Source organism: Pongo abelii, chromosome 6 (assembly GCF_028885655.2).
Source record: "Pongo abelii isolate AG06213 chromosome 6, NHGRI_mPonAbe1-v2.0_pri, whole genome shotgun sequence".
In the NCBI taxonomy this organism is placed as follows: Eukaryota; Metazoa; Chordata; class Mammalia; order Primates; family Hominidae; genus Pongo; species Pongo abelii.
Genome location: NC_071991.2, coordinates 84,120,482 through 84,137,070, shown reverse-complemented (window position 1 = coordinate 84,137,070; position 16,589 = coordinate 84,120,482). Strand labels below are relative to the sequence as shown.

Here is a 16,589-nt window from a genome sequence, read left to right as displayed (position 1 = left end):
AGTACTTGTCTTCTGTGACACTGCTCATGCTTCTCTGCCATTTTTCCTGTTTAGGTATTTGGATTTTTGAGTAGTCTGGAGCTCCTAGACCAAAGTATGGATTTATTACCACTTTATCTACCTAGAAAGGGAAAACAATACAAAAACCCATTAAGAGCTTTGTCATCTTAATGTTTACATGTTTATATTTTAAATTTTTACTTATTTATTTATTGAGAATGAGTCTTGCTCTGTTGCCCAGGCTGGAGTTCAGTGCTGCGATCTCAGCTCACTGCAACCTCCACCTCCCAGGCTCAAGCGATTTTCCTGCCTCAGTCTCCGGGGTAGCTAAGACTACAGGGGTATGCCACCACATCCAGCTAATTTTTGTATTTTTAGTAGAGACGGGATTTCACCATGTTGGCCAGGCTGGTCTCAAACTCCTGACCTCAGGCAATCCACCCTCCTTGGCCTCCCAAAGGGCTGGGATTACAGGTGTGAGCCACTGCACCAGGCCTTCATGTTTATAATTAGTAATAGATGTATATATCTCAGGAAAAAAAATTACACTTGAGATAAAACGTCTTTTAAATCAGAGCTAAAATTCATTCAACTCTTACCCGATTTGTATATTGAAGATCTGATCCAAACAAAGGGTTGTAAATACAGGTATCTGCTTTCTCTAGGGCTAACATTTTACTCTTTATTTCTAGTGCACTATAGCCCATATGTAGTGAGTTTTCTGTCTGACCTGATTCAGTAGCATATGCAGGATTTATGACATTAGTTTTTATCCGCTCAAGAGGAGAAGGTCGGAATAAAGCTGGAATAAAGTGAGATTGTGCATGACGTTCATCTAACCACCTGGCAAAATAAAAAAAGAGGTAGAAGTAGCCATTCGAAAGTGAAGATGAAAAAGGTAGATTACTATCTAACTCTGATATATGACACTTGTGAATATTACCTTCAGATTTTTATAATTTTAATTTAGTGTTAGTTAAGTACTTTATTATTTTTAAAATTTATTTATATTGCAAATTGATTTTTTTAAACAATTAAAAAACATGCATAATACTATACATACTTTAGGGGCACATGTGATAATGTTCATATGATCTATAAAGATCAAGTCAGTACACAAATACTTCATTTATTATTAATACAAGTTTTGTTAATGGATACAGCAAATAAATTTTTTAAATGTATATGCCATTATAGTAATAAAAACTCCTTTCAAAAAACATTAAAGTACCATTAAAATTCAAACTACTGAGATGTAGGTGACATTAGCCCTGTTCTTACAGAAAGACAAAGGCATAAGAGGTTGAATGACTTCTTCACTGATAAGAGTAACTCAATATTAAATGTATAGTTTCATAACAGGGAAATCTTAATTCTTAAGCCAGGGCAGTGTTTGCCATTTCTGAAAAATAAAATTAACATCCTGTACCCAGGCCAGGACAACCTTATCTTCCGGTTTTTCATTTTTATATTAGAATTGAAAAACTTACCATTTTTTAATACATATATTATTTTCATTATTTTCTTCTCAAAGTGTCTGTATCTATCAGAACTAATTTCTACTATAAACATGTATTTGATTAATTAAAAGATACTTCTAATGGCATTTCTTACTTATCCAAGGCTATTAACATCCTTGCTGTAAGTGTAGCAAAATGAGTACTGGATTCACTACAGACTCGCATAATATCTTGTAAGCAGTAAAAAATTGGGCATCCTGGGGTATATGTGTATTTAGTATTATCTGAAAAAGAAAAATGAAGAATTATGCTACCATATAAAAGGTTTACATCTGCATGTTTTCATCTAAAAATATATGTTAAAAAATTAAAACTTGTTAAGTATAAAAATAAATTGTTCTAGATTTGGAATTAGAAGGCCTGGATTCAAGTGATGACTAGCTCTGTGACCTTGTCCACTCAGGTAAATGCAACATTTAGAATTTTGGAGGACTGCAGAAACTGTTTCCTCTTTATCTTCCTCAACAATGTTGTAGAACTCATTAATAAGATTTCCAATGCTACTTAAGATACTGAACTTTTTAACCTAAGTATGCCTGGAAAAATATAGCTGGAATGCTACAGCTGGCTAATACAATACATGTCAGCACTGTGTAGCAGCAGGCTGATGGGATGTCCATGGTGGGTGATTAATACAGTATATCATCAGTGTTACTACTATCTTACATGATGCTAGTACTCTATAGTTTCCAAGGTGATTTCATATCTAATACCTCATTGAATTTTTCCAGCACCATGAAACAAGTGGGAGCAGGTAGCAATATTGTCTCTATTTTACAAATAAAGAGCTAAAGATTAAAGAGGAGATTTGCCCAAGGTCACAAAATTATAGGCTGCAAGGTCTGTACTGAAACTCAATGTGTTTATTATGCCAGGGTGTCAAAGGAATAAAATATTACATTTTCACATTAGATTTCCTTTTTAAAAATATTACTATTAGGCAGAGTATATTAGAACTATTATTGATTCTTGTCCCAAATACAAGATAGGTTCTGATCATAATCTGTTAATTTTCCAGAATACTTAAGGATCAATTTTTATTTTACCTATGGCATATCTTTAGAAAAATCTTTTATTGTAACCTGAGCACTTTAAATTTCAATTATGCCTTCCCTCCTCATTTCTTCATCCTTTTAAAAACTAAAACAAAAACATTACTGTTGAGCCAAGAAGCCTGTATATTATTCTGAAATCAAAACATCTTTAACAACATATTTCCCTTCTATTAATTTTAAAATATGTATTTTATAATATTATAGTAGTAACTATGAATGCAAATTCTTAAGTTCCTCAATAGACCTTTACTTAGCAACTGAAGTATATAAAGATTTGTAAGATACATTTAGACTTTACCTTTGACAACTGATGGAACAATAAACAATGACGCTTCTCTGCCCATCTTCTCTCCATCCAGAGGAAATTTTTTCATTAGTACAACTCGTTTCCCTAATCATTTTTAAAAAGTTAGCAAAACAAAAATAACACACTTTTAAATCTTATAAATTACCTTGAGAATTAGAAAACAGATACTTTAAAAGGCAGCATTAAGAGGAACTGAAATAATAAGTCAATTTTATTATATGTACTAATAAAAACTGATAAATGCAAAATCATTCTGTGGACTATCCTTGTAGATTTAGGGTCCAGGTCTTGACCCCTAGAAGAGAAGCTTCCTAAGCATAGCTAGGAAAACTGTTCTGCTAAGAGTTGAGAAGGCAGAACAACAATGTACTCTACTCTGCAGGGTCAATATGCATATACCACCTCACTCATCTAGGATAGAGACAGTAAGAATTTTATTATATTCTGGCATATGTAAGTTTCAAAGTCTTAATGTTTAGTGGTTCTTCATTTAATATTTAACCTCCATCCTCAATTTCAGGTTTTATTAAAATCTGATTGGGCTACAAACTATTGTTCTGAATTGTAACTACCATTCTGTATGTTTTTCCTGAATTGGCAGTAAGTTATTAATAAATAATAACCTACAAGTCTTGTATTCTAAAACCCCTCATTCTCTAGACCTTTGTTATACTTTCAATGCTTCCAATTTCCTCACCCTAAGAAACAGAACCTCGTTCCTGACCCAGGTAGAAATGCCTAGTAGGCAGGTGGGATGCCTTCTGTGGGCAGGTAAATGATAAGACTTCAAATAGATTCACTTATTCACAAAATATCAGAGCCAATATTTGTGATTATTAAGACCTTCTATATTATAGCCCCCAATTATTTTACAAAGTGAACACTTGTACAAAATATAAGTGTTAGATACAGAACAACATTCTAATATACTTCAGAGGCACTATTTCTTTTGTCTGGCTTGAAGTCTTGTCTCTACTTAATCTTTCCTGCCTTGCTGTTTCCCCAAATCCAGTTATGATCCATTATTTAAATGCCTATTTTGCAAATTATATATCTAACTATGAGATCTGTCAGTGGGGCAGGGAAGCACTGACAAGTTAGGAGATGAAGGTTCTAGTCCTAATTCCTCTACCAATGGAAATGCTTATAGGAGAAGACAGCCTATGCCTCCATTCCCATTTTATAGATGTGCAAATCACTACCTATCAACAGGACCAATTTAAGAATTTCATGTATAAGTGTGATAGTGCTTTGTAAATGACATACAGCACAGTACAAAAACTTTAAGCCTAACTACTGCTAATAGTCATTTGTGATTTTCATGTGATGTTTATATAAGGAATCTTATTACTTCAAAAATATTTCATAGATTTAGAAAAACAAATAGGATATTCAGGATACAGTATGGCTCATTAATACATTAAACTTTTCTACTTTAATTTCTCGTTAAAAGCTCCCTGAAAATATATTAGTACATTTTATGGCTGAGTATACAGGGCAAAATGGTGCTAGATACGTTTCACGGTGACTGTCACTCATTACTCCTCCTAAGGGAAACTATCAAGCCCTCTGGACCAGGGGAAGTTTTTTGTTAACAGTGAGATCTCTTCCATATCCCTCTGGGTAAATGGACCTAGTGGCAGAGCTTATTTAATTCATAACAAATTACGACTTTTTTATGTCTGTAATGATTTGTCAGCTCAAATATGTGATTTAGGCTAATCAGATTTCTGTCTCAGGGATTTGGTGTCAGGATAGATGCTGATAACTATAACAATCTGGCAACAGCAGAATAAGTTCAGATGAAAATTTATCAGAGAAGTCCAAGACTGAGGTAGATAACTGACCAATCTGTGGCATCCAAAGAGAGTCTTCACATGCCTTGATTCCCAAAAAAGGATAGCTCCCTCCACCTTTTTAATAAGCTAAGATTGTTTTCATGATCATCTTATTATACAGTGAATCTGGTAATTAGAGAAAAGGGATTCTCTTTGCGAGACTTGGAGTGTTTATCACAGATCATATGCAGGAACTATTTTTTTTTTTGAGACGGAGTCTCACTCTGTCGCCCAGGCTAGAGTGCAGCGGCACGATCTTGGCTCACTGTAACCTCCATTTCCCGTGTTCAACCGATTCTTCTGCCTCAGCCTCCTGAGTAGCTGGGACTATAGGCGTGTACCACCACACCAGGCTAATTTTTGTATTTTTGGTAGAGATGGGGTTTCACCATATTGGCCAGGCTGGTCTCGAACTCCTGACCTCGTGATCCACCCACCTCAGCCTCCCAAAGTGCTGGAATTACAGACATGAGCCACTGCGCCTCACGTCTTATAAGTAGGAACTACTTATAATCCTGAGTTAAAATGCTTACAGTCCCAACCCACAAAAACTCTTCAGGCTCTATTAGGGGAAGTAACCTATCAGGGAGCTAAAACACAGTGAATGGTACCTCCAAAAGTTATGAAACACAGGCTTATAGCTCAGTTATGTATCTCTAGAAAACAAATATCCAAAATAACTAATAAATCAAACCACAGTATTTGGCTGTATCTCTGCAACAAAAACCATCTCTTTACTGAAACCGATGAATCAGACAACTAATCCCTATAAAAATGTACACTGAATAAGCTTTGAAAAACCAAAAAAGTAGGCATAGAGAGGTATGCTTTACTTCACTGACAACTGTTTTCTACTGCTGCTTGACTGAACTGGTTTTACTTTTTAAATTGTAGTAACTGATTCTTGGATATAGTTTGTAGTTTCTGTAACGTTTGACTGCTATCTGTTTCTACAGCCTGAGAAAATGGATTATTAATTTTTAATCTATCTATTATGTAATATTTTAAATGGGGCCTCAATCTTTCAGGGTTAATACTTCCACAATTCAGTTTGACTTTCTGAAAAGGGTCTTCTTTCTATGACCAAATAGGAAGAAAACCTCTGCTACTTGGTAATTTATAGGACTTTCCCTAATCCATGAATATTAACTTTTACTTGGTTTTGGAGAGATGAGTATAGTTTCCTCTGTCATTAAGTAGAGAAATAGGAATAGTAGTTAAAAGATACTTACCTAGGGAACTACACTTCACATCAACATTGTGAATTCTTTAAATACTTCTCAACTTCTAAAAAATTTGTCAAGTTACATCTTGAAGGGGCTTGGGTGTACCTTAAAAAACACTTGAGTTTTTTTGCAAGTTTGTTAAATGTAAAGAAACATAAAAAGAAACTGGTTTAATATGTGTTTATTTTTAAAAGAATCTTTCTCCACAAGTATTTTAAACGATGTGTTTTTAAAAAAGAAGTTTCCTACCTCTGATACCCTGGTTTGCAGGAGAAATTGGTTTGGTGGTTTCTACTACGTAATCCAATATGCCTTGTGTTATTTCACTGTTGCCTTGAAGTTTCGTTTCCAACAAAACTTTCTTTCTTTTTTTTTTCTGTCCTTCAATGGGAACTTCATGCAACAAAATCTTAGATGAGAAAAACAACATTAAGAGAAAGCTTAAAATAAAGTCTACTTGCCCTAGAATACTACAATAAGCTAGCAGTCTTTCTCAACTTTAGCTGCATATTAGAATAATTTGGGAAGCTTTAAAACAATAGCAATGCCCAGCCCCATCCCACACGGATGGGAATGTCTGGGGCCTGGTTCTTACAGTTTTAAGATGCTTCTACAGTGCAGCCAGGAGTGAGAAATGGTAAGCTACAGCACTGCTGATGCAGTAGCCTACTGAGAAACCCTACGGTACCCTTTAACAGGTTTCAGACAATCTTAAAAAAGCAGTTTAAAGGAAATGCTAGATAAATTAAGTTAAATTAGAAGTATTTCATATTGCTTGAAATCTGTTGCATAAAAAAAGTAACAAGTTATATATATGTATATGTATGTACATATAGCCTTAATTACATGTTTACTAATAAATACGATTCAAGACTACAGAAAAGTAACTTAATTGTCTAAAAATTTAAGGCAAAAAAGTATTTTAAAATGAATTGTTAAAAATAGTTATTTGGAAAAATAACCAAAAACAAAGTTTAGATTGAAATTTTAAGTGAGCTGACTATTGCAGTGGTTTTTTAATTTTTGAGAGCCATTTCACAAACTGTAATAAAATTGAAAGCTATATATTGTAAGAAAAACTCAAACAAGTAACCTTTAATATCTAATAACCTACATGTCAATAAACAGCAAATGGTCAAAAGGCACGTGGCAGAAAAAAGACAAAATAATGGGCAGAGACCTAAAATAATTGGCTTGTTAATACAAATTTACAAGATATAATAAGGCTTTATATGTGAATGATAATACAGAATGACATTCAATGGTAGAAATAAATTATTATTAAATCTTCTTACTTCATATGACTTAGCTCTGTATTCCCGAGAATTGAGACTGGCAGTATTCTTTGGACGAATAACAGCAACATATGCATCTTCTATGTTTTCTGGATTTCCCATTGCTTTACAAAACAAATTAAAAGATCCTTTGAAAGATTAATGACACATTTGATAGCAAGATAAAAAAAAGTAATGCATCTTAAATTGAAAACTTTTATTTCCACATAATCACGTTGAAAAAATTAAAAAAAAAATACAATGTTCTCTATCCTAGAATATATAGGGCCTAAAAGGCAAGCCAGGAATGACTTTGACTGCATCTTTACTGTTCAACTACTCAAAACCTTAGCTGATAATTTAAGATTTCCTTTGTATTTCTTTTTTCATTTTAAAATACGGTTATACATTTTCATAGGTGTTAACTGCCTAGTAAGAATCTGCCTTTGGGGCCAAAAGAAAGTGATGATGATTATAAAATATCTTGTAAATAATGACTTGAAATAGTGATTCATAATAATATACACTTTTTCCATAAATTACAAAAGTGATTGTTAGTTATACTGTTAACAGTTTGGAAGCTGGAAATGGTAGATGTTTTATATCCATTGACATTTACTCTAGAACTTTTAGCAAGGAGAACTTTGATATCAGACATTTGGATGAGCTAAAGCATAGTATATAATTTTCTTTGGAGTTGCTTATCACCGAACCAAAACTATTTGGTCAGTTGATAAAAGCTTTCTGAAGGTGATTTAAGAATCTTTTCCATTTCCCTTATCAATTTCCTTGATAATCCAAATTTTTGTTTTGTTTTGTTTTGTTTTAGACAGAGTCTCGCTCTGTCACTTAGGCTAGAGTGCAGTGCACAATCTTGCCTCAATGCAACCCTCGCCTCCTGGGTTCAGGCGATTCTCCCTCCCGCCTCAGCCTCCTGAGTAGCCGGAATTAACAGGCGTGTTCCACCATGCTCGGCTAATTTTTGTGTTTTTTAGTAGACACGGAGTTTTACCATGTTGGCCAGGCTGGTCTCAAACTCCTGACCTCAAGTGATCCGCCTGCCTCGGCCTCCCAAAGTGCTCGGATTACAGGTGTGAGCCACCACATCTGTCAATAATCCAAATTTTTTATTCCAAATATATTCAGTGTGTGTGTGTGTGTGTGTGTGTGTGTGTGTGTGTGTGTGTGTGTGTGTGTGTGTGTGTGTGTGTGTGTGTGTGTGTGTGTGTGTGTACATGCATATACCTTGTCCCCCTAAATCTTAAGTCTCCATTGCACAATTTCCAACAAGTGACTGAATTTCAACCACAATCTTGGTTGTATAATAGTTTTCTTCATTGAATAAATTTCTTTCATGGCTACACTAAAGTGCATCTTTCTGTACTGATTATTTTTTATCTTTTTTTGAAAAAGCTTCTCCCCATTTATTTGTCAATAAATTTCTAAAAGAACATTAAAGAAAGAGTTTCTTTCCCAGCTATATTGAGATGAACTTTCTTCAGTTTTTTAAAAACCATTAGGCACTAAAATTACCTGTTCATATTTAATGAGTTCCCTACTGCTGCAACTCTCAAGATAGACCATTTTCAAGAAAGGGTTTTGAATATTATTTGAGAGGAGATAGAGTAATTTATCCTGTTTCTTCCACTGCAACTGAAAATGTCACTCTGTAACTTTTAATTCACTTCCCTAAATAATAATTAAGAAGTGCCTTACGATTGTAAAATTACCTTAAGAAATTCTTTTAAAATACAGTAGCTTTTGGCATTTTACATAAACTTTAGCCTAAGATTAAAACAACCATTAACATTATTGTACAAAAATTTTAAATAAAATAATTTAAATAATTTTCAAATTTATTTTAAATTCTGAAACTTTCCATTGATTTAGATCCAAAAAAAATCCTACAGATATTTCGCTAGAAAAAATACAGTGAAACATTAGGATAGAGACATTTCGTTGTGTGAAAGGTTTTGAGAACATATCATTCTTTATCATTATATACTTCATGAAATTTTTTTCAGTTCAATTTTTTGTATAAAATCATTCTTAAAACCCACCTCATGCAACAGACCTTCCTACATCATGTGAAAAGGATGAGGCCTTTTTCTTCTCAGAATTTCTATTTAGCAATTACTTTTCACCACAGATTAACAATGACTTCAAGATAATAAACGTTTACAAATTATGAGACAGACGCATTGAAGACTGCAAGCCCCAAAAAGAAAGATATTGTATTGTGAATACACTGTATGATATATGGGCACAATTACAGAAACCATTTTATCTATTAAGGACCTAAAAGAGAAATCAAGTAACTCTTAGTTTTCTAAACACAATTTAAAGCAAATCAATTCCTGTCTTGGTCAGCTCATGTTAAGAAAACATTTACTAGCAAAGTACTTTGTCGATACTCATCACTTCTCTAGAATATTTAATTAATACTGCACAGAACCCTGAACTTTTAAAAGGTAAACAAATGTGATTTTAAAAAGACATAACTATGACAGTAACAGTATTTTGTTTTCTTAAACCAAATACTTTTTTACCATATCCCCAAAATATTCTTAAAATTCATTTTCAAGAACTATTTGTACTTGACTACTTAAAATCTACATTATTCCAGTGACATGAAAGAAGGAAACGAAGGCTTAAGACAGGAAAATAACAAAAGTAACTAACACAGGAAGGTAAAACTGCTAAGGGAGAAACACATACAAACTGATAGAAAATAAGTAGCTTGAACTAAAATACGAGAAAGGTATAACTAGAGTTTGCAATATGTTTAGACTGAGTCTGAGATGAGGGTTCAAGTGAGTAAGTACAGGAAACGTGGCATTTTGTTATATGGCTCACTCTATTCTGGAAAATGTTAGGCACAAATGATAATATGCTGCCTAAGTAATAAGATCTTATAAATAAAGCAGTGGAAGTGGTCCTTAATTGGGGGGTGGCACCTACCTGGGATCACTGGAAAATATGGAGGGCATTTCTGGTTGTCACTATGACTGATGAGGGGAGATGTACAACTGCCCTTTAGTGTCCATGGAACAGGTTTGCTAACATCCTCTTAGTATGCTAGACAGCGTTTGCAAACAGAAACTGTAAAGGCACATAAGCACTCCAGAAGAGTACGAAAATAATGAGGCTGAGATCCTGAGTTAGACCAGTGAGATGAAAGACTTCTGGTGAGGCTAAAAACATGTAGAAAAAGCGATGAAAGCCAAAAACCTTAAAAGGTGGAGAAAGGTGTAGAGGCGAGAAGTGAGTTAGAGGGGGAGAAGTGAGTTAGAATGACAAGCTGTGAATCCCTTTCCCTGCAATGACAAAAATACGTAATCACTCTGCCTGGGAGGTTTTTTCCTGCGCCACCACCCGTCAACGTCCACTACCGGGGAAAAATGTAAGCCTCTTTGCTCAAAGAGTTTCCACCCAAAAAGTGGCTATGGTTTCTCTGTAACTACATGCGAAAAAATAAACTCCTTGCCTGGGGCAACTAGATGTGGAGATGGTTCAGTCTCCCACCTCTGTTTTCCCTCGCTGGAGTCGAACTCGCTCCTCCTGTTTCCCGAAGGACACCAAGAGTTCCCACCCGTACGGGCTGCCGCGAGTGCCTCTCTGGCCGCTACATTCAACTAAATGGGTGGGACAGTCACCTGGCGAGGGGGGGCAGGGACCGTCACCGCTTTCTCATTCCTCCTTCCCTCCTCCCAGGCACAGCAGCCTGGCCCAGCTTCCTGTGACAGAAAAACCCTCAGTCGCCAAAAGAAAGCCGTCTTGAGGGTTCCCCCGCGCTCCCCACCCGCGCCCCAAAAGCTCAGGTCTCTGGAGTCGGAGACCCTCTTGCCCACCTGCTCTTTACTGTCCTTCCCTCTCCTCGCACCTCAGCACCATTCACCCCTCACCCTCTCCCGAAAACTATGGGATCCCAGGTCTTCAAAGGCCTTAGTTTTCCACCCCGCCGCTACCGTGGCTATGAATTCGCTTCCGGGATCACACCCTTTGTAGCCTCGCGGTTGGTCGTGGAAGAGCTTCCGGGTCGGTGGCCGGGCTGCTGCCGTTCCTGCTCCTTTTCACTGGACCTGCAGTCTCTCCGGGGCTGGTGGCAAGCGACTAGGAGACTAGGGTGGTGGCGGCGGGGTTGCCAGCGGCTGAGCCGGAGCCGGAGGCGGGGGAGGGGAAGAGGGCGGCAGGGGCTGCGCGCGCGCAAGGCTGGAACATGAGCCGAACTTGACCGCGAGGCGGAGGCAAGAGCCACCGCCCCCTCTTCCCCTCCCCCGAGTGAGGCGGCGCAGCGGCCGGAGAGGGATGAGGGGCGCCCACCCTGTCTGAGTCTCGCCGCGGGCGCCTTCGGCTCACGCAGCGCTTCCCGCGGGCCGCCAGTGCGCACCCTCGGCCACATCAGCCTCCGCCTGGCGGGTGCACCTGGGCCGGCGAGGAAGGGGCAACCGTGCGGGTGGGTGGGGCGGGCAGGGTGCCTGAGGTCACCAGCTTGGCTGTAGAGGCAGGGGCAGCGGAGGCGGAACTGCGGAGTTGCTGGGTCCACCGACCCTTACCCTCAGCGAGAGAAGTAACCGTAAGTCTCAGCTTCGCGGTACGGATGTGTTTGAGGCTGCCTCTACCCATTTGTGGCTCCGAGTTCAGAGCTACCTAGTTCACACCCTCCCGAATCTACTAGGAGTGTGCCTGTCGCCTGTTTTGGAGCATTGTTCTTCTGTCTGTCCCCATCCCTGAACAGGCAGCATTCTCTGCCCTACAGGGCTTTTCTCCCAGCGAATTTGCAAGCCTCCGGGTCTCCGTGACGCGTCCCATCCTCCCCATCTGGATGCATCTCCTTGTCCCTCTGTCCTCAAAGGATCTGTGTCCTTCCTCGCAGCCTCCCCCCACCCCCATCCTTTGAGACATGGAAAGCCACGGGTTCTGCCGACCTCGGGGGCTAGAGAGAGTCTTGAGAAGCGGATGGGTAAAAGTGCTCTGCAGGGCTGTGATGGGTGGGGATAGGTGCAGATGGCTCCAGTGAACCTTTATTTTTGCAGCTTCTGCCACCAAAACAAAAGAATGGAGCGCTCCCCTGTATTCTTATTCTTCTCCGTATGTATGAGCTGTTTTTCTGTACGTAGCTGTTTGAGTCGCAGGAAATTGAAACTAGAGCTGTAATAAAGCATCTCCTGAGGAGATTTTGAGAATTAGTCTCCCAAGCTCTAATCACATGGAATAGCATATCGAACAATCTTGTATTGAAATGACCATTTCAGAAGAGCTTTACTGGTAGATCTGACAGATAAATGTAAAGATAAGAGTCTGCTGTTTCAAATAGTGTATTTTAGATACCTTTAAATTTTAGTATTCTAATTTTCATCTAGTTCTTAATTTGTGAAGTATGTGGGTATGTGTAAGGTGTAAAAATCTTTGTATTGGAAGGTTTTGCTTTGTTACAAGCTTTTGCTTTGTTGCTTTTGAGACAAGAGACTTTTAAATACCATATTAGATTGTATTTGATAATTATTTTCAATCATTAATTCCAGAGAAATCTTTTTTGTATCAGCCACTCACAGATGTTACACACCTTGATGCCTATGACCCTCCTGCTGCTTAAACTGTGAATGTCTTCAAAGTGTATTTTCAGATTTTTGAACTAGACGTTTTTTCTCATTAGAATTTGATTTGCTTTTTAAACTGCTCCTGCAGAACTTTCCAGAAATTAGATTTAAAAATAATTTTAATGCTTTCAGTGATTGGACAATAGCTCTTATATGACTTTATGCATTTGCTACTTTTCAGAGCACCATAGGAAGCAAACGATAATTTAAGAATAATTTTACTGTGTACTGCAGGTTGTTATTCTGCAAACTACTGTGTAGTGTAGACTGGTAGCTTTGGTGTTTTGTGTTGCTGAAAAACATTGTCATTTCATTAAGAAAGATGGATGTATTTAATGACTTTTCCCCCCAACCTCCTTTCAGCAGTTGATTTTGGGCTATTATCTGATTTGTAACTTCTCACTGTTCACAGATTTTAATTTGAAGTAGGCTCAGGAGATGTAGCTCCAACTCTCTCTCTGGAAATGTACTTAGCACAGAAGCCAAGCACTGTGCAGAGTTGAGTGTATTATTAAGGGTGTGGCTTTTGCTTTCTGTAAAATTGTTCAGTTTCTGAATAAGAGTAGGGTGCTATAGTGAGGTGATGGGCGCTATCTTGGAGAAGTCTTAGAAAAAATGTTGATTCTCTCTTTTCCTTGGGGTAGGATGGAGAAGATAGGACTATCTTTTCCTATTTCACTGTTCCCTTGACCACTACACCGAGAATTTTGAGTTTTCAATATGTAAGGAGTCTGAAACTGTGCAGACTGTGCTGTAAACAAGGGCTCTAACAGGTAGGTGACTCCTGAAACATGGGAGGGAAGTTTTATTAGCCACTCTTTTGTACTCCTGTGGCACTGCCCACTTCTCAAAGAGTGGGTTTTCTTTCCTCTTTATTTTCGGGTATGCACTCAAACTTGTGAAAGTGAAATATGTGTATTTAAACTTGCTTGTAGATAAAAGTGCGAGCTCATTTTCATATATAAGTAGATGGAAGAACTATGAATTAAGTTAATCTGAATGTCCTTGAAATGAAGTTGGAAAAGATTCCTCAATGCTTTGGGTAATTTTTCCCCCTTTGAGGATGCATATGACATTTATTTAGATTAAGTTTTAAAATATTTCCTTCAAATATTTGACACATTTGCCAAAAAGGATTTGGGAGTAGACTAAGTCATTATTAAAGAGACCAGTCTGTGGGGAGTTTTTATACCTTGATCTAAAAATGTTTAGGTTTTTAATTTACTTTTCAAAGTGACTTCCTTAGGGGGAATGGTAATTTTTGGATTCTCAGTTTATTTTTCAGACAACCTCAGACTGCCTCTTTCTTTTCCAGATACTTTCTTTCTTTTTTCTTTCTTTTTTTTTTTTTTTTGAGATGGAGTCTCATTCTCTTGCCAAGGCTGGAGTGCAGTGGTGTGATCTTAGCTCAATACAACCTCCGCCTCCCGGGGTCAAGCGATTCTTCTGCCTCAGCCTCCCGAGTAGCTGGGACTACAGGCGCCCGCCACCACACCCGGCTAATTTTTGTATTTTTAGTAGAGACGAGGTTTTGCCATGTTGGCCAGGCTGGTCTCAAACTCCTGAACTCAGGTGATCCGCCTGCCTCGACCTCCCAAAATGTTGGGATTACGGGTGTCAGCCACTGCACCTGGCCTTCCAGATACTTTCATGTCCACTTCATTTCAGTAAACCTTTATTGAGCATCTACTGTGTGTGCCAAGCGCTTTTATTAGGTTCTGGAACTACCAGGGTAAATTAGTCAAGGTTCCTTTCCTCATTGAGGTTACCAGTCTAGATATTTGACTGTGATTTCTATTCCCCTGCCTTTATTGGCTTCTCTTACAGGTTTTTAAGCCACTTGACCCTGTTGCAAGGTTGTTTCATATCCCCTGTATAAGAATAAGCGGCCAGGCGCTGTGGCTCACGCCTGTAATCCCAGCACTTTGGGAGGCTGAGGTGGACAGATCATGAGATCAAGAGATCAAGACCAGCCTGGCCAACATGGTGAAACCCTGTGTCTACTAAAGATAACAAAAAACTAGCTGGGCGTGGTGGCACGCCCCTGTAATCCCAGCTACTCGGGAGGTGGAGGCAGGAGAATCACTTTAACCTGGGAGGCGGAGGTTGCAGTGAGCTGAGATCGCACCATTGCACTCCAGCCTGGGTGACAGGGTGAGACTACGTCTCAAAAAAAAAAAAAAAAAAAGAATAAGCACAATAGATGCCATTTATTGAGTGCCTAATTTGTGCCAGTCACTATGCTAAGTGCTTTACATACATTGTCTCATTTAATCCTTAGAACAGTCCCAAAATATATTTTATCTCCATTTAAAGATCTCCCCCCCCACACACAAATAAACTAAACTAAATTATTATAATAATAAAAAGCCATACAGAATCTGGTGTATAACATTACTGTATTTTTTTTCCTTGTAATATTCTCGAAAAGATTTGACTTACAGTCTTTAAAGGGGAGAAGCTGTCATACAGTCATTAACAGTTTTTAATTCTCTAATATTGCTTTGAATAGAAAAATCCTAATTTCATAAGGTACTAGTATATTTTGTGTTCCAAAGCAGATAATTTGGCTGGGTGCAGTGGCTCACGCCTGTAATCCCAGAACTTTGGGAGGCCGAGGCAGGCGGATCACCTGAGGTCCGGAGTTCGAGACCAGCCTGACCAACATAGAGAAACCCCATCTTTACTAAAAATGCAAAATTAGCCGAGCGTGGTGGCACATGCCTGTAATCTCAGCTACTCAGGAGGCTGAGGCAGGAGAATCGCTTGAACCCAGGAGGCGGAGGTTGCAGTGAGCCGAGATCATGCCATTGCACTCTAGCCTGGGCAACAAGAGCAAAACTCCGCCTAAAAATAAATAAATCAATAAAGCAGATAATTATATACTATCAAAATTAATTTTCAGTCGTTGTTTAAACTTTTGAAAAGACATAATTCTAAAGTTCATTATGGTTAACTGTTAACAGATCTTCAGGAATGTTTACCTTTTTTTCCCTCTAGTTCTGCAGTGGGACCACAAGCTTTTAAAATGTGCTAAAAATGTGTGTATTCTCCAGGAAGGGTAGAGTATTAGCCATGTGAAATCTATTCAGCTTTTAAAATTTTTGAGTTTGATTTTGGCAACTAAGGGCCTTGCAGAGTTTTAGTTTCTGCAATGAAAATGTATTCTTTCAGATTTGAAAATTATCATACTCATTATTGGTAGGATATATGCTTTATCAGTAATTTGATATGATTCTGTCTAATACTTTTTCAGACACTCAGCATTTTTTAAAACATGGTTTTCCACTGTCAACTCTTTTCTCCAAAAGCCTTACTTTTATCCTAAACATTTTATTCTATCATTAATTTTTAACCAAAAACTGTTAGCAGTTTGCTATTCTCAGGATAATGATTTTTACTACTGGTTATACACTCTTCTGTTTTTAGGACTGTAGAGCAGATATTTAATACTTGAGTTCCTAAGAAAGTTAATCCTTGATATTTTTCTGTCTTCAGTCTGACATATAATTTTAACTTAACATAGACAGTCCTTCCCTTTCAGTGTAGCAAAATCCTTGCTACTCAAGTCACTATATTTTTCTCATTGAAACAATATTGGAGGTAGAATTCCTGTTCAAGGACATTAACAATGACTAAATTATAGATGGGCTAGGTGCTGGGTCTACAAAGATGAGTAAGTCAAGATTCCTTTCCTCACTGAGCTGTAAAATGTTCATTTAAAATCCATGAAGAGAAGGGAGAGTTCATTGAGATGCTCTTAGTTCTC

General features: G+C 37.8%; 2 protein-coding genes across 48 annotated transcripts in view; one reads left to right on the top strand and one right to left on the bottom strand.

Annotated features, from left to right (window-relative positions):
• Positions 1–11,462, bottom strand: part of KRIT1 (KRIT1 ankyrin repeat containing) — a 51,999-nt gene extending 40,537 nt beyond the window's left edge. The window contains exons 1-10 of one of the 40 annotated variants that reach the window (XM_054559506.2): positions 11,189–11,383; positions 10,877–10,957; positions 10,182–10,451; positions 9,281–9,428; positions 7,242–7,345; positions 6,196–6,355; positions 2,874–2,966; positions 1,615–1,744; positions 600–843; positions 6–121 (exon numbers count right to left, since the gene is read on the bottom strand). In XM_054559506.2, coding sequence (XP_054415481.1) covers positions 6–121; positions 600–843; positions 1,615–1,744; positions 2,874–2,966; positions 6,196–6,355; positions 7,242–7,343 — 845 coding nt within the window. In that variant the 5' untranslated portion in view covers positions 7,344–7,345; positions 9,281–9,428; positions 10,182–10,451; positions 10,877–10,957; positions 11,189–11,383. Of the gene's footprint in view, positions 1–5; positions 122–599; positions 844–1,614; positions 1,745–2,873; positions 2,967–5,952; positions 6,063–6,195; positions 6,356–7,241; positions 7,346–9,280; positions 9,429–10,181 lie in introns of those variants that run through there. The other 39 variants (XM_054559519.2, XM_054559502.1, XM_063725744.1 and 36 more) reach the window with 39 other exon arrangements.
• A 128-nt stretch (positions 11,463–11,590) lies between these two features.
• ANKIB1 (ankyrin repeat and IBR domain containing 1) overlaps positions 11,591–16,589 on the top strand; it is a 158,352-nt gene continuing 153,353 nt past the window's right edge. For 6 of the 8 annotated variants that reach the window (XM_063725743.1, XM_054559496.1, XM_063725742.1 and 3 more), the window contains exon 1: positions 11,591–11,796. The gene's annotated coding sequence lies outside the window, so the exon portion shown is untranslated. Of the gene's footprint in view, positions 11,797–12,960; positions 13,594–16,589 lie in introns of those variants that run through there. The other 2 variants (XM_063725740.1, XM_054559495.2) reach the window with 2 other exon arrangements.